General features: G+C 44.4%; 1 protein-coding gene and 1 long non-coding RNA gene across 2 annotated transcripts in view; one reads left to right on the forward strand and one right to left on the reverse strand.

Annotated features, from left to right (window-relative positions):
* The window catches only part of MAST2 (microtubule associated serine/threonine kinase 2), a 212,218-nt gene that overhangs the window by 88,467 nt on the left and 101,141 nt on the right, over nucleotides 1-22,610 (reverse strand). The window contains 1 exon segment of the mRNA XM_021096724.2: nucleotides 18,829-18,860. Coding sequence (XP_020952383.2) covers nucleotides 18,829-18,860 — 32 coding nt within the window.
* LOC146403004 (uncharacterized) lies at nucleotides 8,209-13,639 on the forward strand. Its single transcript, XR_014808442.1, has 2 exons — nucleotides 8,209-8,297; nucleotides 11,685-13,639. It is a non-coding gene; the product is annotated as an uncharacterized LOC146403004 (long non-coding RNA).

Genomic DNA, 22,610 nt, shown 5'->3' on the forward strand with positions numbered 1-22,610 from the left:
TTTCCACTATAAATTTAGTTTTGTTTTAGGTTTGTTTATGGCTGATAAGTTACTCCCACTGGTGGTAGCAATGACTGGGATATCGTTTTTATGGTCTTACTACTCTGAGGTATATTCCCAAGAAAAATGAAACCATTTGTCTATAAATAGACCTGTGCAGGAGTTCCCATTGCGGAGCAGCAGAAACGAATCTGACTAGTATCCATGAGGATGCAGGTTCAATCCCTGGCCTTGCCTCAGTGGGTTAAGGACCTGGCGTTGCCAAGAGCTTCGGTGTAGGTCGCAGATGCCGATCTGATCCCACATTGCTGTGGCTGTGGCTGTGGTATAGGCCGGCAGCTGCAGCTCTGATTCGATCCCTAGCCTGGAACTTCCCTGTGCATCCCTGCCAGTGACAGACCCCTCCTTGTTTCCTGTTTTTTGTTGGTAGAAAAAGTCTCCCAAGCCTTCCCTTAGTTCCAAAGAGCAGACTCAAGCAGTTACTAAAGAGGGAAGACGGGGAAGACAGAAACAAAGGATAAGCAGTCAGGCAAGAAACGGAACGATAACTTAAACAATAGCATAGTGATTTATTTTCAAAAGTGCTGGTTTCTCCTCAAGGGATCTACATAACAATCCAACCCACGCCTGTGAGTTGTTCAGCGGAGCTAAGACCCCGTCGGGTAGAGGAAGGCGACTCTCTGCTAAGCACAAGCAGGTGGACCTCAGACTGGTTGGAACAGGAGGGTTGACGCATCCAAAACATCACCCAGTTACCTCACCACCAACGGCCAATGGGAAGAAAGTTCATGAGCTGATCACACACTCTGAAACCCCACACCTACTGCTGCCTTCAAAACCCTTCCCTGACATAAAAACTAGATAACACAAAACAGTAAAAAGGAAACAAACAAACAAACAAACTCTTCCCTGAAAGCCATCACAGAGTTCGGGTCTTTTGAACATGAGCTATTTATTCTCCTTGTTTTGTGCCTTGTAATAAAGGCTGTACTATCCTTCACCACAACCTGCTGTCGTAGGTCTGCCGTGCAATGCACAAGCACACCCAAGTTCAGTTCAGGAACAGAATAGGTCAAAAAAAATAATAGGTACAAACACACAAAATAAAACAATGCATACTACATACTTTTCACTTAGAAGAAATTCTGCCACAAGCAAAACTGATCTAGGCGTTCCCTCTGTGGTGCAACAGGATCAGCATGGGCTTGGGAATGCTGGGGTGCAGATTCAAACCCCTTCCCACGTACAGTGGGTTAAGGACCTGGTGCTGCTGCAGCTACGACTTAGGTCGCAGCTGTGGCTTGGATCTGATCCCTGTGCCAGGAACTCCATATGCGTGGGGCAGCCAAAAAAACCCCCTGATCTCGAGTGCCGAAAGCAGATCAGGGGTTGCCTGACACCAAGAGGAGAGGAAAGAACTGACTGCAAAACGACACCAGAAATATGTGGGGGTAATACAAGGATTCTACTTATTAATTGCAGTTGTAGTTACAGGGTATTATCTACTTTTCAAAATTCATCAAGCAAAATTTTTCGAGGACCCCCAAAGAGCTTATTTCTTCGGGGTTATAACTATCAATAAAAACTGTACTACAGATGGAAAACAAAGGTTTTTAGGCTTAAATAACAAGCATTGATTTCTTACAATCTGGAGGCTGGGAAGTCTAAGATCAAGGTGCTGGCAGACGTGGTTCCTTGTGAAAGCTCTCTTCCTGGATTGCAGCTAGCAGCTACCTTCTCACTGTGCCCTCCTGGCAGACAGGGAGAGGGCGAGGGGGAGGAGGAGGGAGGGAGCCCACAAGTACTCCCTGGTCTGCCTATCTCTTCTAATGAGGACACTAATCCCGTTGTGGGTGCCGTACCGCAGGGACTTCATCTAAATCTATTGATCTCAGACATTTTTTTTTTTTAATTTCCCCAATACACTAGTTTTTTTTCTACAGTACAGCATGGTGACCCAGTTACACATACATGTATACATTCTTTTTTCTCACATTATCAAGCTCTATCATAAGTGACTAGACATAGTTCTCAGTGCTTCTTTCTCAGACATTTAAAAATGCTTATTTATTGGAGTTCTTGTCATGGCTCAGGGAAAGGAATTTGACTAGCATCCATGAGGGCACAGGATCGATTCCTGGCCTCACTCAGTGGATTAAGGATTTGGTGCTGCCATGAGCTGTGGTGTATGTAGGTCACAGACGCAGCTTGATCTGGCGTTGCTGTGGCTGTGGCGCAGGCCAGCAGCTACAGCTCCAATGTGACCCCAAGCCTGGGAACCTCCATATGCCGAGGGTGCAGCCTTAAAATAAAGCCCCCCCTCAAAGCTTATTTATTGCTTCATTTGAAGAGAGAGGAATGATAAGCCCAGTACACGCTAACATCATCTTAGTATTGAGAGGGAAGGGACATAGCTGTTGACAACAGGACAAAAGCTGGTTAGAACCTACAAGGCCCAAGACCTTGAGTAGATCTAGAGTCTTGTTATGCCTCATTGTAATACACTAGCATATGCTGAAGACAAACCCACAGGCCCTAGGACAGTTCAGAGGCTGACCATAAAGGGCCAAAAAGTGGGAGGTGGCCCAATTCCCGCAGATCCTCTCCCTTCCCCCAAATAGTCGGAATAAGCCTCCGACTTAGCCTACAGAATCACCCAGCCCATAAAAACCACTCTAACCACCCACTATTTCTGAGCCACTCTCACCTTCTGAGAGAGCTGCACTCTGCCTGTGGAATGTGTCTGTCTGTCTGTCTGTCTTTCTTTCTTTCTTTCCTTTCTTTCCTTCTTTTTCTTCTGCCTTTTAGGGCCACACTTGCGGCACATGGAGGTTCCCAGGCTAGGGGTCCAACTGGAGCTGCAGCTGTTGGCCTATGCCACAGCCACAGCAACATCAGATCCGAGCCACATCTGCGACCGACTCCACAGCTCACAGCAATGCCAGATCCTTAACCCACTGAGGGAGGCCAGGGATCGAACCCACAGCCTCATGGATACTAGTCAGATTCGTTTCCATTGCACCACAATGGGAACTCTGCAATGTTTATCTTTCTAAATAAATCTGCTTTCACTTTACTACGGCTTGCTCTTGAATTCTTTCTTTCTTTCTTTCTTTTTTTTTTTTTTGCTTTTTAAGGCCACACCCTCGGCATATGGAAGTTCCCATGCTAGGTGTTGAATCGGAGCTGCAGCTGCAGGCCTACACTACAGCCACAGCAACGTGAGATCTGAGCCACATCTGTGACCCACACCACACACAGCTCATAGCAACGCCAGGTCCTTAACCCACTAAACAAGGACAGGGATCGAACCCACAATGTCATGGACACTAGTCAGGTTCATTAACCGCTGAGCCACAACGGGAACGCCTTGAATTCTTTCTTGAGTGAAGCCAGGGACCCTCACTTGGCAGCCCACCCCCAAAACCCACTCGAGACCCAGGACTTGACCATCCTCCCCTGCCCCACTTTCCTGCAACAACTTCACAACGGAAGAGGAAGAGGGGGTCTCCTCTCCTCCTCACTTCCACTTTGATTTTAAAAACCTAACCCACTTAGTTCTTGAGGCAGCGTCCTCTTGCCTGCCTGCTTGTATCCTTCACAAGCAACCTATAGATCTGTATCTGTATCTGTATCTATCTACTTCTTACCTATCACGCTGCTGAGTTCCTTCTACGCTGAGACAATGCACCTGATCTTCATTAAGTCCTGAGACAAGTTGTGTTGTTTCAGCATCACTATGAAACTAACTCTGATCAGAGTTCCTGATGTGGCAACAGGATTGGTGGCGTCTCTGCAGTACCAGGACGCAGATTGAATCCCCCAGCCCAGCTTGTGTTTCTTTTTGAGTCTTGATGCTCCTTTGATGGATTTTAGGAAATAATAGTTTAATGTTTTCAACCTTAATTTCAATTACCCTTCAAAATGCTTATCTGCTAAAAGACTTACTTTTAAAATTTGAATCTAGCATCTTTTAGATCAATGGAATTTTATAAAAATATAAATGTCTGGGAGTTCCCGTTGTGGCACAGTGCAATCAAATCCAACCAGAAACCATGAGGTTGCAGGTTGCATCCCTGGCCTCCCTCAGTGGGTTAACGACCTGGCGCTGCTGTGAGTGAGCCGTGGTGAGCTGTGGCGTAGGCTGCAGACACATCTCCGATCTGATGCTGCTGTGGCTGTGGCGTAGGTCAGGGGCCATAGCTCCAATTCGACCCTTAGCCTGAGAACCTCCATAGGCCCTAAAAAGCAAAATAATAATAATGATAATAATGACTTTATATATATATATAAAGCACTTAGGTCAGACATATTAAATCCTTTCACTTGATATCCTTAGTTTAGTCTTGGTGTGAATTTTGCCATAAGGTTATTACATGCTGTAGACCAAGAATTTTTCCTCTGTAAACACTGTGTTCGTGTTTTATAAATCAGATGTAATAATCACTGTCTTTGAGAAAAACTACTCTTAAGAGACATTTTGCTAAAATGTTTTTGAATTGGCTTTACTGTTTTGCACGCTACAGAAACAATTAATTAATTCCCTTCTTAACTGCATTATTCTTTGTTCTTTTTTTTTTTTTTTCCTTTTGTCTTTTTAGGCCCCCGCCCGCGGCAAATGGAGGTTCCCAGGCTAGGGGTCTAATTGGAGCTGTAGCCGCCAGCCTACACCACAGCCACACCAACACCAGATCGGAGCTGCATCTGCGACCTACACCATAGCTCATGGCAATGCCAGATCCTTAACCCACTGAGTGAGGCCAGGGATCGAACCCACAACCTCATGGTTCCTAGTCGGATTCATTTCTGCTGCACCACGACAGGAACTTCTGTTAATTGCATTATTCTTGATATGAACTCTTATCAGACTTTTCACACTTAAAAATTATCAGTAATAAACTGACCACAACTACTTTGGGGGGGGGGTCTTTTTAGGGCCATACCTGTAGCAAATAGAAATTCCCAGGTTAAGGGTCTAATCGGAGTACAGCTGCTGGCCTACACCACAGCCACAGCAACACCAGATCCGAGCCATGTCTGCGACCTATAGCACAGCTCATGGCAACACAACGCTGGATCCTTAACCCAGTGAGCGAGGCCAGGGATCGAACCTGTGTCCTCATGGTTACTAGTCAGATTCACTTCCTCTGAGCTATGCTGGGAACTCCCAAAGTCTGTGTTTTCAACAAAGGATTGTCCCAGAGTCCCGTTGAAAAGGACTGTAGCAGGTATTTCAAACTACTGACACTTCAAAGAATAGCCTCTCAGATACAGGCTTCCGGTGCCATCACTTGGAGAAAGGGAAAACTTTCAAACCATTCCAGCGGATTGAGTCAGAATTTCCAGAACTCCTTTTATTATTATTATTATTATTATTTTGCTTTTTAGGGCCACACTCAGGGCTATGGAGGTTCCCAGGCTAGGGTCGAACTGGAGCTGTAGCCCCTGGCCTACACCACAGCCACAGCAACATGGGATCTGAGCTGCGTCTATGACCTACACCACAGCTCACGGCAATGCTGGACCCTTAACCCACTGAGCGAGGCCAGGGATGCAACCCACCACCTCATGGTTCCTAGCTGGATTCATTTCCACTGTGCCACGACGGAAACTCCGAGAACTCCTTTTAGTAAAAAAGCAGACTACTAACCAAAGATTCAGTGAAATCAGAATGAATCACACAAGACTAAATGAACTAATGAGGGATCACCATAGTTATCTGTTTGGAATATTGTCTTAATGTCTATTTTCTGGATATAAGGAGGCCTACTCTTTCTTCTTAAGCTATCTAAACCCGTAAAAATTTAATTCTGTAAAAGGAAGCATTCCTGAAACATAGCTGATTCCCACTGACTCTCTCCCCAGTGAGATTTGAGAAAGTCTTACTAAATTTCCTTACTGAATCCCCTTAACTTATAATTGTAAAAAGTGGCTATGCAACCAAGAGTTTGCCTGAAATGTCATAATTGAGAATAACACTGACTTAATAAGGCACTTTTTTTTTTTTTTTGGTCTTTTTGCCATTTTCTGGGCTGCTCTCGCGGCATATGGAGGTTCCCAGGCTAGGGGTTGAAATGGAGCTGTAGCCACTGGCCTACGCCAGAGCCACAGCAACGCGGGATCCGAGCCGCGTCTGCGACCTACACCACAGCTCACGGCAACGCCGGATCGTTAACCCACTGAGCAAGGGCAGGGACCGAACCCGCAACCTCATGGTTCCTAGTCGGATTCGTTAACCACTGCGCCACGACGGGAACTCCTCAACACTTTTTAAAATCAATAGTTTCCACACATATTTGTTATTACGAAACTATATGTCTCAAGATAGGAGGGTAAAACATACTTTATTTTACAGTTTGTCAGCTTAAAGCTCTTAAACGTTTGTATCTCCATTAGTCTTCTTATCTCAGGACACACAAAGGTTAGGAATGGGCCTAAGTGGCTGCCTCCTGGGTGTTCAACTGCATCCTAGGCCCTCTGGCCATGTCCATACCAGATGGTCTTGACCTCATGGAGCTTACCATTTGCTATGGATTGAATTATGTTCCCCACTCAAAATTCCTATGTTGAAGCTCTAAATTCCAATGAGATAGGATCTTCAGGAGATAATTACGCTTAAATTAATCCCACAGGACTGGCGACCTTCTAAGAGGAAGATCTTGATCTCCGCACTCCGCCCAGCACCGAGAAAGGCCACGTAAGCACACAGTGAGAAGGTGGGTACTTGCACGCCAGAGAGAGAGGCCTCTCCAGAAACCAGCAGGGGAGCATCCTGACCGTAAACAGCTAGCCTCCAGAACCAGGAGGAAATACATTCCTCCTGTTTCAGGTTCTGAGCCTACGGCATTTTGTTATGGCAGCCCAAGTAGATTAACAGAAAATCCAGAGGAAGAGGTTAGAGATAAATCATTCTTTCTCTACAATTGCTATAGGAACTATGAAGGAAAAGTACAGGATTTAATGAAAGTATATTCTGAGAATCCCAACTTGGCCTACGGCAGCAAGGTATAGGAAATGCCCTTCCTAAGGAAATGAGATGTACGCTAAGACGTGAAAGGTAAGTAGGCGCTGTAACCAGGTATAAATGAAGAAAAGGACATTCCAGGTACAGAGAACACCCTGTGCACAAATACAGACACAAAGACAGGAACCAGACCGTACAGACAGTTTTACGGCCACGGCAAAACTTTCAGGTGTGATCCTGAGAGTAATAACAAACGCACTAGGCGTTCCCATTGTGGCCCAGTGGTAACAAACCCGACTAGTATCCATGAGGCTTTGGGTTCAACCCGTGGCCTTGCTCAGTGGGTTAAGGATCTGGCATTGCCATGAGCTGTGGTATAGGTCAAAAATGTGGCTGAGCTCTGGCATGGCTGTGGCTGTGGCTGTGGCTATGGCTATGGCCAGCAGCTGCAGCTCCAATTCAACCCCTAGCCTGGGAACCTCCCTATGCTCACCTGTGGTCCTAAAAAAAAGATTAAAAAATAAAAATGCACTAAATGAGTTTAAATAGGGAGTTCTCCAGTGGCTCAGCGGGGTAAGAATCCGTCACTGTCACTGCTACGGCTCTGGTTACAGCTGTGGCACAGGTTTGATCGCTGGCCTGAGAATTTCTGCATGTCACACATGCGGCCAAAAAAAAAAAAAAAAGAGTTTAAGATAAACATCTAATAATCAATGTGCACTTTAAAAAGATTTTTCTGGCTACTATATGATGGATAAGTGGACTTAGGGGTAGGCAATACTAGACAAAGAAAGACTGGATAGGTAGTCATACCAGTAGCAGAGCCAAGAGATTATAACGGCCTTGCACTACATGGACAGACCAGTGGCAGTAAAAAGAAACAGAGGAAATTAAAAGATATTTGAGAGGTTTAATAGAAAGGAGTTGGTGTGAGGAAGGGGAAGGTAACAAGAATAAAATAAGTTTTCTATCTTGAGGAAGGGGTACCACTTAGTAATAAGCTAAAGAATAAGAGAAGAGTAGGTTTTTGAGAAAGACGATGACCTCAGTTTCATAAATGCTGAAGTTGAGCTGTCTATGAAATATCCAAGCACATTATGGTGAATTGGTAGTTGCAAGGTCGAGAGATACAACTGCGAAGACCATTAGTATAACAATAGCTGTTTTAAGATGACAGTAACAAAGCAAGTTCTCATTTTCAGGACCTGTGTCCACATACTTATTGTTCATCGAGAAATCACTTCCTTTTTTTTTTTTTTTTTTTTTTTGGCCCTTTGGTCTTTTTGTCTTTCTAGGGCCACACTCTTGGCACACGGAGGTTCCCAGGCTAGGGGTCAAATCAGAGCTACAGTTGCCGGCCTACTCCACAGCCACAGCAACACGGGATCTGAGCCTTGTCTGCGACTTATACCACAGTAATGCCAGATCCTTACCCACTGAGCAAGGGCAGGGATTGAACCCTCGTCCTCATGGATGCTAGTCAGGTTCACTGAGCCACAGGGGGAACTCCCATGTCCATTTTTAAACAAACAAACAAACAAACAAAAAGTTTCTGCTGGGGAACTCGGAGTAACTCTTGCTCCGTCCATGCCAACCCCTGCCAAGCTCTGCCTTCCCACTAGAGAGGCGAAGAACCTATGTGAGATCATTTCCCAGATAAGCCCAACTGTTTAAAAAGACCATTAAATGTAACACGTGGCTATCGCTCTGGGCTTCACAGTCTTTGCAGGTACCCAAATTTCCAGATTTTCAAAGTCCACAGAGAAACTAAAGCCTTATATCAGGCACCACTGACACCACACAGAGGGTTTACAGGTGTAGCAGGTGCTATCTCTTTTTAGCACACTCTCCAGAAGCATCCATCCAGGCAGATACCACCAGGTGGCATCAGAGCAGGAAAGTACATACGCTGTTTCACATGTCAGTTTCACAGGGACAGAGTTTGTCTGTCTTTTTTTCTTTCTAGGGCCACGTCCACGGCATATGGGTGGAGGTTCCCAGGCTAGGGGTCTAACTGGAGCTACTGCTGCTGGCCTACGCCACAGCCACAGCAACGCAGGATCCAAGCGGCATCTGTGACCTACAGCACAGCTCACGGCAACACTGGATTCTTAACCCACTGAGCGAGGCCAGGGATTGAACCCGCAACCTCATGGTTCCTAGTCGGATTCGTTTCCGCTGCGCCATGATGGGAACTCCCACAGGGACAAGGTTTGACACATCATATCCTTGAGCTCCAGGAACCCCTCCCTGCCCAACGCCTATCCCTGCAGACACCTGGCATTTACTTTCATCTAATATCTACCATCCAAGTCCACTCCCCAAATGAGAAAGTCAACACTGCAAAAAGATACCCATCCTCAAGGATTAATAAAGCCACCAAGGATAACCCATCCTCGGGTCTGATAAAAGCCGCCAACAGCAACACACACATACAGCACAACAGGTACTCTAGAAACCTCTTCACTCCTACAGGCTATTCTTCTTCTTTTGTGTGTGTGTGTGTGTCTGTGTGTGTGTGTGTGTCTTTTAGGGCTGCACTGGTGGCATAGGGAGGTTCCCAGGTTAGGGGTCAAGTTGGAGCTGTAGTCACCGGCCTACACCACAGCCACAGCAACTCAAGATCCGAGCCGTGTCTGTGACCTACACCACAGCTCGTGGCAATGCTGCATCCAGGCCAGGGATTGAACCCGCGTCCTCATGGATACTAGTCAGGTTCGATAACCACTGAGCCACGACGGAACTCCCCTACGATCCGTTCTTTACCTCCACTGACTGCTCACAACCTCAAGGAAATAAAGCAAAGACACTTCAACAAATATGAGGATAATTACCTTAAGCTGTAATTAATGGGTATTAGAAAAGCTTTACTTTCTTGTTAACTAGAGACAAACACTATTTACATTGAGCTTCTAAGTGTAGGGCCTAGGTGTCCGTGCTGAAATTCACATATAAATAAATTTTAAAACCTTATTTGAAAGGAATTGCCAAGAGGAACTCTCCACAGAGCTGAGCAGAAGCCATTCAGAGCTGTTTCGACTGAGAAAAGCAAAATACAATACTCTCATGGCTTGGGTAAACAAAGAGCTTTAGAATTTCATTTTCTTTCGATTCTTTTTCCACAGATAGGTATACTTTCAACAAAGCTATTAACTCTTTTAGATCAGATATTCTAGACTGGATTTTCTAAGACATTAAAAAAAAAAATCCAGATGGGTTTAAAAATGAAATAGCCTTCTAAAAATGAAAATGATTCAATTTCAGGAAGCTACATCTAAAATAAACGGTATGAGCCAGGCCAAAAGAACTTCATAACCAACTTGCCCCAGCAAAGCACTTACCATTGCAGGCCTGGGCGTTCTCACTCCCCATATTGGAATTCAGCTGCTCTCTTCCCTAATGCAACCAAAGTGACTGAAGACCAATGTCCTGTGGCTTTTCTAAAGCACACTATTGTTCATTTAACGGGTGAGGATTTTACTAACTCATTGTTATGAAGAATTTATAGCTTCTAACAGGTAATTATGGCCTGCTAATAATAAAACAATAATAAACAACTATCGTTTTTTTCAAAGTCTACTAGTAATAGGCACTACACGAAACTCTACCAGAATAACAGAGAGTTGAGGGCTTAATTGAAGGCACTATGCCATATATTTTACACGCATAATCTTTTACAAGTAAGATGAGGTCCCTGAGACCACTGTGGACACAATGCTACCACTTCTGCCTAAGGCCAATACCTCCACATGGACCTAAATGGCCTCCACTCTGCTTACTCAAGAATATTCCAGCAACGATTCTCTCCTCTCCTGCATCAACTTTTCCTTCACTACTGGATAATTTCATTGACCTACAAACATGATATATCTCCTTTTCATGTTTTAAAAGAGAGGGAAAAAATACTCCATAAGCTTTTCTAACTATCACCTGATTTCTATTCTACGATCCTCTTTGCAGCAAATCACTTTGAAATAACAGTATATACTCACTAATTCCTCCCCAAAACATCAGAGAAGGAACAAGGATAGCTAAATGAATCTATATACCCTCCACTTAGACTTAACAACTGCCAACATTTTTTCTTGCCAGCTCGACTGGCTGTTCGCTGTCAGCTTCTTTGCCGACAGACTCCCTCCTCCCCTGACCAGTAAACCCGGACGTTCCCGGGACTCAGCCCTTAGATCTCATTTCTGTCTAGATTCACTCCCTCACCAGGTCAGTGCTTCTCAAACCAGCTGTGGGGAAAGACCAAGCGACATGTTCAGTCCATCACAAACATCACGAAATAAAATAAAAATGAATGAACGGAAATGATCAAATGCTTGAAGGTCACAACGATGCCAGATTGCCCACTCTGAGCTTCTCGCTGAACACGCGTGGCAAACTGGTAACAGAGTTCACGGACCTTCACCAGCCAGCTGGCCACTGAAGCAGCATTTCAGTAGTTTATTTCATCCAATCTCATAGCTTTAAATATCATCTATGGAGTTGCCGTCGTGGCTCCGTGGTTAGCGAATCTGACTGGGAACCATGAGGGTGCGGGTTCGGTCCCTGCCCTTGCTCAGTGGGTTAAGGGTCCGGCACTGCCATGAGCTGTGGTGCAGGTCGCAGACGATGCTCGGATCCCGCGTTGCTGCGGCTGTGGGTAGGCCGGCGGCTACAGCTCCGATTGGACCCCTAGCCTGGGAGCCTCCATATGCCTCAGGTGTGGCGCTAGAAAAGGTAAAAAGACAATAAACAAACAAACAAACAAATAAATCTATATGCTGTCAATCCCTAAATGTATATCTCATCCTTGATCCCCAGACTCATATATGCAATTGCCTTGTCAACACTCCTTCTTGGACGCCAAGCAAGCCCCAAAGACCTAATTCCTCTAACAATCCCCGTCCTGCCCTCCCAAGAGCAAAACCACAACAAAAAACCCCTGCTCCACTCACATTTCCTATCTTGCTCAATAAATGGCAACCATATCTTCTACCAACTCAGCCTCAAAACCTTACCGTCGCACTCAATTCCTCTCTTTTTCTCATATACCAAAATTAACTAGCAAAAACATCATCGGCTCTCCTTTCAAAATACATCCAGAATCTAACCACTTTTTACCACCTAAAACTGCTACCACCCTCTCCAAGCAATCATCACCTTGACTGAATTATGTAATGGTTTCCTCACTTATTTTCCTGCTTTCACTCCTGCTCTCCCTAACAGTCTGAGCAACTAGCGACCTTGTTCAAACATAAAACAACCATTCAATAGGGAAAGAAAAGTTCTTTCAACAGATGGTGCTGAAAAAAGAGCTGTCCACTACCTTACACCACATGTAAGAATTAACTGATAAATGAATCAAAGCCCTAGAGTAAGAGCTAAAACCATAAAACCCTTAAAAGGAAACAGGTGAATTATGGCAACCTCATTCTGTTTGCTTACATTCTGTATTTGCCTATTGGCATCCATTAATTGCCAGTCAAACTAACAGCCAAACTTGTGCAGATCTCCCCCGCAACCCGGCTTCTGTCGGTATGCAAGAATCCTACTGCAAACCCTGCAGTCAATCCCGAGTGCAGACTCCCAATCACCTCCTTCAATCAAATTCTCACACAACAAGCCAATTACCTCCCCTGCCCTCTACCAAGCCGGGCCAAGGACCAGACAACTGGTCCATTTCTACAGCCCAGAACCCACCGACATTATTCAAAGCAGTCAGTCCTAACCTGTCTACCCTGCTCTGCTTTGCCTCTTTTAGGGAACTCCCAGGAAAGGCTCTCTGACTGCCCCTGGCAACTTTCTGCCTCCTGACCAAAACTGGTGCTTTCTCACGTGGCCCTGCATGACACGCTTGCCCAAACTCTTGAGGAAAGGGTGAGTAATAAATTCTTCTTTTGATAGCATTAGACTCTTTGTGTCATTCATCAGCTACCTTTATAAATTAAGGCCCAGGAACAAATGAAATCTTAAATTAGGCAATGGTTTTTCTTAGATAAAGTATCAAAAGCACACCCCCCCTGCCGCAAAAGCAAATAACCTGGACTTCATCAAAATTATAAACTTTTGTGCATCAATGGTCACTATCAAGAAATTAAAACAACCCACTGAATGGGAGAAAATATTTGTGTATCAAGTATCTGATAAGGGTCTAGTATAGAGAATATATAAAGTCCTCTAACAATTCAACAATCAAAAGACAACTCAAATTTTTAAATGGGTAAAGGCTTTGAATAAACATTTCTCCAGAGAAGAAAGGCAAATAGCTAACAGGTGCACAAAAAAGATGCTGAACATCACTGGTCATCTGGAAAACACGAATTAAAAGCGCAATGAGAAAGAAATTCAGCAAAGCTGCAGAAAACAAATCCGATATACAAAAAGCAACTGCATATAAACACTAACAATGAACAATCCAAAAAAGAATTTAAAAAACAATTCCATTCATAATAACATCACAAAGAATAAGATATTTAGGAATAAATTCAACTAGGGAAGTGAAGACCTATACACTGAAAACTACAAAATATTTCTCAAAGAAATTAAATATTTAAGTGGAAAAACATCCCATGTTCGTGGAATCAAAGACTTCATATTGTCTGAAACTATCACCCAAACTGACATACAAATTCAATAAATTCCCTATCAAAATCTCAGTAATTTTTTTTTTTGCAAAAATAGAGAAAAGGACAGACATATAGGCCAACAAAATAGAATAGAGCCCCAAAATAAATTATTCTCCACATATATGGTCAAAAACTTCTGACAAGGATGTCAAGACCATTCAATGGATTAGGGACTTTTTTTTTTTTTTTTTGGTCTTTTCTGTCCTTTTAGGGCCATACCTGCAGCATATGGAGGTTCCCAGGCTAGGGGTCTAATCGGAGCTGTAGCGGCTGGCCTACACCACAGTCACAGCAACACCAGGTCCGAGCCGTGTCGCGTCCTACACCACAGCTCACAGCAACGCCAGATCCTTAATCGACTGAGCAAGGCCAAGGATCGAACCCATAACCTTATGGTTCCTAGTCAGATTCATTTCCACTTCGCCACAATGGGAACTCTGGGACAGTCTCTTCAACAAATAGTCCCGATAGGAGTTCCCATTGTGGAGTAGTGGGTTAAGGATCCAGCATTGCTGCCGCTGTGGTCATGGGTCGGGAACCTCCATGTGCTATGGGTATGGCCAAAGGAAAAAAAAAATAGTCCTGAGAATATTAGATATTCATATACAAAAGAATGAAGATACTTACCTTACATCACATAGAAAAATCAACTCGAAATTGATCAAAGACCTAAGTATAGTAGTTGAAACTAAAGAACTCATCAACAGCAACTCTAGCCTCCTTTCTATGCTTCAACATAGAAGCCAAGCAGGTTCCCACCTCAGGACCTTGGCATATGCTGTCACCTTACCTGGAATGTTCATGACCAATATATTACGTCAACATCACTCACTCCAGACTCCCGTACTCAATTCAAACATCACCTTAATGAGAAAATCCCTAAAAAATACGACTTACAATTTCAACCCCTGCCTCACAAAAACACGTATTCTCATATCTCATTTTCCGGTTTTATTTTTCTTTATAGCACTCAATACCATGACATACCATACATGCTTTTGTCTGTCTGTCACTCTTGCATAGAAAGGAAATTCCATGAGACCAAGAACTTTTTTTTTCTTTTTGGCCACAACCAGAGCATGTGGAAGTTCCCAGGCATGCCACAGCAGTGACATAGCTGGACTCTCAACCCACTGAACCACCAGGGAACTTCAAGGACAAAAACTTTGTCTGCTAAAACACTTTATCTCCCGTATCTACAACAGGGCCTGCACATCATAAAAACTTAATTATAGTATAATAGATGGGCGGATAGATGAATTAATTTCAACAAATGAATAAATGAATGGAGGCAAAAAAACAAACAAAAACATAACTTGTAAATGGTAGTACAAAGATTCAACCAAGTATGCCTGATCTCAAGCCCAGGCTCTTTACTTCCCTGCTATAATTCCACTTACCAATGTGGAGACACTGGAGGAATTACTGGTTAGGTGGAAGTGTATTTTGTGTAACAGAAAGATATCACAAACATCTAGAAATCCATTTTTTGTTTCCTGTCCATTTTACTTGCAACTATCATATTACATGGAGAAAGCATAACAATTGAGAGCCTCTAAAATCACTGAACTTCATTTTACAGTGATCAGCTATTTTTAAAATTATACTATACTAATTAAACGAATGACTCCTTCTCAAAAAATAATACCAAACTAGGTGCAAACCCCAAATCTCTCTGCACCCATCAAGTATACTAGAGAGAATAAGCCAAAGGAAATGGCTTTATAACTGGTGGGCATACAGTAGGATCTGTTCTTGCAAGAGCCATTCTGGGGCCGAAGCAAACAGAGATATAAGTACACTACTCCTCTACTTCTGACCAAGACTCCGAGGATAATTACAACAACTGTTAAAGCTTCCCAGACTGGGCTACAAGGTTAAGAAACAATGGGACAAATGGTAGGTCACTTGCATTATTAATATCAGTTTCTCCACATTTACTACAAAAATATAAGTATTAATTAAACCTATTGAAACACCTTATTATCTCTTTTTTGTCTTTTTTTGTTTTTTCTAGGGTCATACCTGTAGCATATGGGGGTTCCCAGGCTAGGGGTCAAGCCAGAGCTACAGCTGCTGGCCACAGCCACAGCCACAGCCACAGCCACGCCAGATCGAGCCACATCTGCGACCTGCACCACATCTCATGGCAACAGTGGATCCTTAACCCACTGAGTTGAGCCAGGGATCAAATCCACATCCTCATGGATACTAGTCAGGTTCGTTCTTACCGCTGAGGCACAACGGGAACTCCCTCAAACACCTTGTGTTTTGTGGTTCTTACCTTCCTGGCTTCTCTACTGCAGACGCTAAGCCATGCTTTGCCTCCTACTGCACACTCCCTACAAAAACCTGGCCAGCTGTCTGCAGAAGAGGTACCATGGAGCTTCAATTATTTGGGGAGACGACTAAGCGTAGAGACCACGTAAGCCAGTCCCTTCATTTTACAAGTGAGACAATTCCAGCCCAGAAATTCCTGTTGAAACCACACACAACTTGGCGGTGGCAAAGCCGTGACAAGTGTCCATACTTCCCAGCTCCATCTGGAGTGAAACGTTTTCTACTCTCTAACATTAGAGATTATGCTGGACCCTCAATCGCTGGACCCTAGGGAACTCTGTGAGTTCTTTTATTAAAAAGTATTTCTTTCTGATCTTTATTAATTAAATATTTAAAGGCAATTAGAACAGACCTAACTTTTTATTTTTGTCTTTTTGCCTTTTCGCCTTTTCTAGGGCCGCTCCCTGCAGCATATGGAGGTTCCCAGGCTAGGGGTCTAATCGGAGCTGCAGCCGCCAGCCAACACCACAGCCACAGCAACTCGGGATCCAAGCCTCGCCTGCGACCTACACCACAGCTCACAGCAACGCCGGATCCTTAACCCACTGAGCAAGGCCAGGGATGGAACCCGAAACATCATGGTTCCCAGTCGGATTTGTTAACCACTGCGCCACAATGGGAACTCCTATTTTTTATTTTTTATTTATTTTTTATTTTTTTGCTATTTTTTAGGGTCTCACCAGCAGCATATCAAAGTTCCCAGGTTAGGGGTTGAAAAAGAGATGTAGCTGTTGGTCTATGCCACAGCCACAGCAACGTGGGATCCGAGCCACATCTGCAATCTACACCACAGCTCATGGCAGCACCGGATCCTTAACCCACTGAATGAGGCCAGGGATCAAACCTGCATCCTCATGGATACTAGTCAGGTTTATTACCACTGAGCCACTATGGGAACTCCCCAGCCCTAACTTTAGATACCACTAAAAGAACCAAGAAATTCCTCTAGTTTAAAACTAAATTGATCCCCCAGTTCCTCTGGTTTCAAATAAAAATCATGTTCACAGGATATCCTTCCTTCTCAGCAAACTCTGTTCATTTAGAGACACACATTCCTGGAAGAAGCCGCCTTCCTTGTGCCTTAATTCATGTCACCTAGTCTTTTGCAAAGGCAAATCTCAGACAACTTCCAAATACAGGGAACCAAAGGAGAAAATGCCAGAAATAACATGAGAGTGACCGTATACAAGTGTTTGCTGAACACTGTGCTGAAAAGCCGCTCCCTCTTGACTCGTTACACCTACTCAGTGCCTCCCTCCACTAAGAGTCCCCGCCGTGCCCCTGCCCAGTGTGTACAAGGCCACTGAGATCCTCTGCTAGAAATGAACTTGAAGACAGAACTGCGGCTCTCAACTAAGACAATACATCCACACTTAAACTCATATATTTACAAGAATTCTGAAACTAATACACCTTAGAATAAAACTAAAAACTGAAGCACTATCGCATATGCTAAGTGATTCTTCTAATAGCTCTAAGAAAAAAAAAAAATCAGGTGGTACCATGATTTTTTTTTTTTTTTTTTTTTTCCGGCCTTTTGCCTTTTCTGGAGCCGCTCCCTCGGCATATGGAGGTTTCCAAGCTAGGGGTCTAATCAGAACTGGAGCTGCTGGCCTACATCACAGCAACTCGGGATCCGAGCCGCGTCTTCAGCCTACACCACAGCTCACGGCAGCGCCAGATCCTTAACCCACTGAGCAAGGCCAGGGATCGAACCTGCAACCTCATGGTTCCCAGTTGGATTCGTTAACCACTGAGCCATGACAGGAACTCCGATACTCATTTTATAGATGAGGCAACTGACAAAATGAAGTGATTCATCTATGTTGCAAGCTATTTAAGTGACACTGCCAAGACTGAACCCTAAGATGTTTCTGACTGGTAACTCTAGTTTAATATCAAATCACAGTGAGCTTTCATAAAACAGCCAAAATGACCTGACGAGACTCTTTAGAGGACAGTCCTACTTAATCACTAGAGCATTTTTACAGAACAAAATCCCATAATGACAGGAACAGAAAGAATTACGTGTTCCACACATTTTTAAACATATATAATGTGTGTATAAAGTACACCTAATCAACAAATATGAATACTGTTGTGTCCTCCTCCGTAATTATGTATCATGCCTTTCTGCAAAGAAATTTTTCAAAGCCACTGTTTTATCATAGCCCTATTTCCTTAGTGTTACCCCAAATTTGGCTTCTTAGCAAATCACGGTAAGTGTGGGTGCAAATGTAAAAAAATAAAGGTTTTGGGGCCCCAACATGGAGATTCTAATTTAAATAAGTTTGGAATCTGCACGTGAACTGTTTATTACTATTTAAATGTGTATTTTAATCTGCATAATAAGTATTCCAGATGATTCTAATTATCCAAATTTGTAGTACTGCCCCATTAGGAATTCTTAGAGAAAAAGCAGGCTAAGAAAATTTAAGAAATCAAAATCCAGGGACAATGATTATTCACGAATCTCCCTAGCCCTGAAGCCAGAAAAGAACAAGTGAAAGACAGCACTGTTCTAACCATGAACCCCAATTTAGTTTCTGCCCTTGCCCCCAGGTGTCAGAAAAGGTGGCCTCTCACTTCTCCCATAAGACAGATGAAGTCGCTGAGTTTTAATTTCAGCTTTCTCCAAAAACTCAGTAAACTCCAAAAAACATACACATAAGACTGTGACGGGTACTTAAGTGTCTGCTATCCCCCAAATGCAAAAAGTGACACAGAAAAGAGGACGGGGGTGGAGAGTGACGAAGGCGAGGGGAGGAGATGGCCCGGTGAGAGCGCCGGCCACGGGCGCAGACGCCTTGGGGAAGAAACCCGCCCGAGCGGAATTCCTCCCTCCGAGTGGCACCGAGCCCAGCCCAGGAGAGACTCCTCAGCAGGAGATCGCGATCGCCGGCTACTTACAAGCTGCCTCTTCTCGGAAGGCTCAGCTCCTTCTGCAAAACAAAACACAAACGCAAGTTAGGGAGAAAGAAGGTTACATCTGAGTCTACGGGTCTGCCCTACACGTCCGAGGAGATTTACAGCAATGTCTTAAAAATGGCAAAGGTCAAATATTTCTAAATAATGTCTCCCTGTCTTTTAAATTTTAGGGAAATAAACAGTCTGGTCAGCCGTCATCTCATTCTTCCTTCCCAGAAAGCAACGTCTCCCAGGAGACTTGCAGCATTTTACCCACTAGATGGAAGCAGCTCGCCAGTGTGGGTGCCAGGCACTCACTGGACCAGCCATCGGCTGTAAAGGATTCATATCATCAGAGTGAGGGATGTGAAAGGAATGAAAGCGAATGTTTTTACTTCTGGTTTTTCTGGCCACGCCTGTGGCATGCAGAAGTTCTCAGGCCAGGGACTGAATCTGTGCCATAGCTGTTAACCTGAGCCACAGCAGTGATCAAGCCTGATCCTTAACCTGCTAAGCCACAACGGAACTTGTAGAATATTTTCTTTAATTAGAAAATATTGGGAGTTCCCTTCGTGGCTCAGTGGTTAACGAGCCCAGCATTGTTGTGAGCTGTGGTGTAGGTCGGATACTGCCCTAAAAAGACAAAAAAAAGAAAATATTGTAGGGAGTTTCCACTGTGCCACAGTGTTAAGAATTCGACCGTAGCAGCTTGGGTCACTATGGAGGCAGAGGTTCAATCCCTGGATTGGCACAGTGGGTTAAAGGATCCACCATTGCTGCAGCTATGGTGTAGGTCGCAGCCACAGCTCAGATTCAATCCCTGGCCTGAGAACTTTCCTATGCTGAGGGTGCAGCCATTATTTAAAAAAAAAAAAAAAAAAAAAAAAAAGGCGGAGTTCCTGTTGTGGCACAGCAGAAGCAAATACGACCAGGAACCATGAGGTTGCTGGTTCAATCCCCGGCCTCACTCAGTGGGTTAAGGATCCGGCATTGCCATGAGCTGTGGTGTAGGTCACAGACGCAGCTCGGATCCTGTGTTGCTGTGATTGTAGTGTAGGCTGGCGGCTACAGCTCCGATTCGACCCCTAGTCTGGGAACCTCCATATGTCATGAGTGCAGCCCTAAAAAGACAAAAAGACAAAAAGAAAAAGAAAAGAAAGAAAATACAGCCAGAATACAATCATTTTTCAATATCTCCAAAGACAAAAATGCTTACAATTTCTTAAACAAAAACCCTGGATGTAAGTATGTTTTAGAAATTAGAATGGGGCAGGTAATTAAAGGAACAGTATATGTGTGTGTATATATATATATTTTATATAACACCCTCAGCAAATACTGGTTCACCAACAAAATACATCAAACACATTAAAATTTCTCCAGTAAAATGTATGACAGGCACAATAAACGTTATAAAAACTGTGAAGAGTCTCAGTTCAGTTTTGTCAACAGAAGAGTTCGAATTAGATCACGTTTTAGTGCTAAATGAGTAACAGAAAAACTTCTTGGGTTTTGCTACTGCAATCTAAGCCACCCTGATCTCAGCCTCCCAATGGCCTCACAACTGGTGAACCCCTCCTCTTCTTTTTTTTTTTTTTTTTTAAGGCATGAAATAGATTTATTAGGAGAGGACAATTGTGAGGGATGCAAGCGGGCAGGCAAGGAGGCTCTGCCAACCCCCTCCTCCTCTATCCTTATCCCTCTGTGGTCTATTCTCAACAAAACAGAGAGCTCCTTTTAATTAGGGCTGCACTTGCAGCATATTGAAGCTCCCAGGCTAGGGGTCAAATTGGAGCTACAGCTGCCAGCCTACACCACAACCATAGCCACTCGGGATTTGAGCTGCGTCTGTGACCTAAAGCAATGAGGCTCACGGCAATTCAGGATCCTTAACCCACTGAGCAGGGCCAGGGATCAAACCTGCATCCTCATGGTTCCTAGTCTGGTCGTTCCCACTGAGCTATAATGAGAACTCCTTACAGTGATCCATTTTTTTTTTTGGTCTGCTTGTCTTTTTAGGGCCAAACCCAAGCATATGGAGGCTCCCAGGCGAGGGGTCAAATCCAAGCTGCAGGCAGGTGCCAGTCTACACCACAGCCACAGCAACACCAGATCCGAGCCTCATCTGCAACCTACATCACTGCCCAATGCTACGCCAGATCCTTAAGCCACTGAGCAGGGCCAGGGACTGAACCTGCGTCTGCACGGACACCAGTGGGATTTGGTACTGCTGAGCCACAACAGGAACTCCCAGAGTGATCCTTTCAAACATCAGTTAGATCACAACACTCCCGGCTCAAAATCCTGGACTGAATCCCCCTTTCATTCAAGAATGAAATTCAGGAGTTTCAGCTGTGGCTCAGTGGGTCACAAACCTAACTAGTATCCATGAAGATGCAGTTCAATCCCTGGCCTCACTCAGTGAGTTAAGGCTCCCACTGAGTGGCACTGCTGTCAGCTACGGTGTAGGTCACAGATGCAGCTCAGATCCCTGCCATTGCCCAAAGCTCTGATTCAATCTCTAGCCCAGGAACTTTCATTCGTAGCCCTAAAAAGCAGGGCGGAGGAAAAAAAAAAAAAAAAAGAATAAAAGTCAAAGTCAACATAAATACCTAGATGGGTGGCCCATTCCCCATCCCAGTATCTCTCTGACCTCCTCTCTGCCCCTTGCAGACTCTAATCCAGCCACACAGCACTCTTTTTTTTTTTTTTTTTTTTTTTAAAGGGTCGTACCCATGGCATATGAGGTTCCCAGGCTAGGGGTCAAATCCGTGCTGCAGCTGTCAGCCTACCCCACAGTCACAGCAAGGCCAGATCCAAGCTGTGTCTGCGACCTACACCACAGCTCAGGGCAACACCAGATCCTTAACCCACTGAGCGAGGCCAGGGATCAACCCCGAATCCTCACGTATGCGAGTCGGGTTCGTTAACCACTGAGCCACGACAGGAACTCCAATCCAGCCACACAGGACTCTTGTTCGCCAGACACGTCAGTCAGCCTTAAACTTACTCAGCCTTAAATCCTTGTGCTAATCTGTGCCCTCTGCCTATGACGCCCTCTCCCAGACACAGCTCCTTGGCTAACTCCCTACAGCCATGACATCTCTTGGCTCAATTTTCACCTGAGTTCTTGATGAAGCCCACTACCCTGACGGCTCTCGATAATATTACAACTTATCTTCCACCCCATCCCCCTTCCTCCACTTTACTCTTATTTATAACCAAAACACTTTCAATACACTTACCGCTTCCAACGTACTACGTAATTTACTCGTTTATTATGGTTATCGCTTATTTTTTTGTCTTCCTCCACTAGAATCTAAGCTCCATGCGTACAGGGATCTTAGTCTGTTTTGCTAATGCATCTCAATGACTTAGAACAGTGATTGGCAGGTAGCAGACGCTCCAAAATATTTGTTCAACAATTTCACACACTCTCCAATACCTGGTATTTGTTAAGACTGTTTAATTTTTGCCGACCCAATGACTGTGATCGTATCACAGTATGGTTTCAATTGGTACTTCCCATAATTACTAGTGAGGTTAAAAATGTTTCATGTATTTATTGGCCAGTAGCGTTTCCTCCACCGTGAACCGCCTGTTCACAGTACTCCCGCAGTATCCGTGGGGAACTGGCTCCAGTACCCCCAGCAGATACCGAAATCTGCAGGTGTTCAAGTCCCTTAGGTGAAATGGTGTGCTCCAGCGTAGCAGCCCTCCACAGCCATGGCTGGGGAACCCACTGGTGCAGAGGGCTCAGGGTAGATCCCCGGCCTATTCTATTA

Source organism: Sus scrofa, chromosome 6 (assembly GCF_054392235.1).
Source record: "Sus scrofa isolate SSC_HxYL_T2T_F1_AM1 chromosome 6, Sscrofa_HxYL_maternal_Yorkshire_Landrace_v2.0, whole genome shotgun sequence".
Taxonomy (NCBI): Eukaryota; Metazoa; Chordata; class Mammalia; order Artiodactyla; family Suidae; genus Sus; species Sus scrofa.